The sequence below is a fragment of the Penaeus vannamei genome, chromosome 11, assembly GCF_042767895.1.
Source record: "Penaeus vannamei isolate JL-2024 chromosome 11, ASM4276789v1, whole genome shotgun sequence".
In the NCBI taxonomy this organism is placed as follows: Eukaryota; Metazoa; Arthropoda; class Malacostraca; order Decapoda; family Penaeidae; genus Penaeus; species Penaeus vannamei.
Genome location: NC_091559.1, coordinates 37,077,069 through 37,078,294, shown reverse-complemented (window position 1 = coordinate 37,078,294; position 1,226 = coordinate 37,077,069). Strand labels below are relative to the sequence as shown.

The 1,226-nt window shown below is 37.4% G+C and overlaps 1 protein-coding gene across 1 annotated transcript in view; it reads left to right on the top strand.

Moving 5' to 3' along the window:
* LOC113806039 (uncharacterized) overlaps window positions 1–562 on the top strand; it is a 2,480-nt gene extending 1,918 nt beyond the window's left edge. The window contains exon 4 of the mRNA XM_027357141.2: window positions 239–562. Within this exon, the coding sequence (XP_027212942.2) occupies window positions 239–474 (236 nt within the window). The 3' untranslated portion in view covers window positions 475–562. The remainder of the gene's footprint in view (window positions 1–238) is intronic.
* Window positions 563–1,226: the final 664 nt, after the last annotated feature.

The window sequence follows — 1,226 nt, the reverse complement described above, 5'->3', positions numbered from 1 at the left end:
GTGTATTTACACATATACATAAAAAAATATATATATATCTATATAGTATGTACATGGGTGCATCCACACCTGTGACATGTTGCTTGGAGACGAATTGGAAACATTGTGGGGGACACCATAAGAGACCTTCGGATGCAGATCTCCTGATATGTATGGGGGCATATCTGCTACAGTGTTGAGAGACATGTCGGCATGAAATTCGGATAATCATTTAAAAGCATAATCTCCCCCCCCCCAGGGCTGACCGGAAGCGACTTCTGGATCGGCGCAAACAACGAGGCGGGGGGCGTCTGGCAGTGGCCCGACGGGAGCGGCGTCCACATGGGCACGCCCTTCTGGGGGTACTCGAAAACCCAGGAGCCAACCGACGGCGCGGGCTCCGAATACGCCTGCATGCTCTCGAAGCATTTCTATTACTTCTACTCTTGTGTCTACTATGGTGAACTTTCTCCTTTGTGTGAATATAGGCAATAGATAGGGCGGAATTCAGTCGGAAGTTATTGTGGGAAAAATTATTATATATGTAAGTAAATATAAATAATAATAAAAAAATGAAGCTAAATGGACGATATCATTGAACCCTCTTTGTAAGTAACGAAGGGAAACAGGAAATTCTGCCGAAAGAGTTACGAATGGCCGAAATTAAAGCTTAATGAAAAGCGTAACAAAACCTATATAAGTAACGCAGAAGAAAACGAAATTCGGCGTGTTATCATTGGCCAAAAATTAAAGCTAAATGTGTGATAATATCAAAAGCGTCTCCATATTCACAATTCGCATAGAAAACATTCACATAGAGTGAAGGAATGATTGTCTTTCCATGCTGTGACAGAATAAATAGATGAAAAACATACATATACTTACCACTCTTCTACATAACATGCAGCTCAAGAACTGAACATACAACCTAATGTTTAGCATACAACTCGAAGCTTTAACGTCACATCCTAATGCTCAAAATATCTTTCTAAGGCTTAACATACAATTCCAATGCTTGACAATTGACGAAACTGACAGAGGTAAAGTAACTTTATCAAATATTAAGCTAAATATAATGATAATAACGGTGCTAATACTAGTACTAATACTGATTATGATAGTAATATTAATGATAATAACCGTAGTAATAAAAACGGTGAAAAAATAACAATAAAGTTGATAATAAAGATAATCATAATGACCTTAATAATAGTAATAATAATAATGATAACAATACTGATAATAAT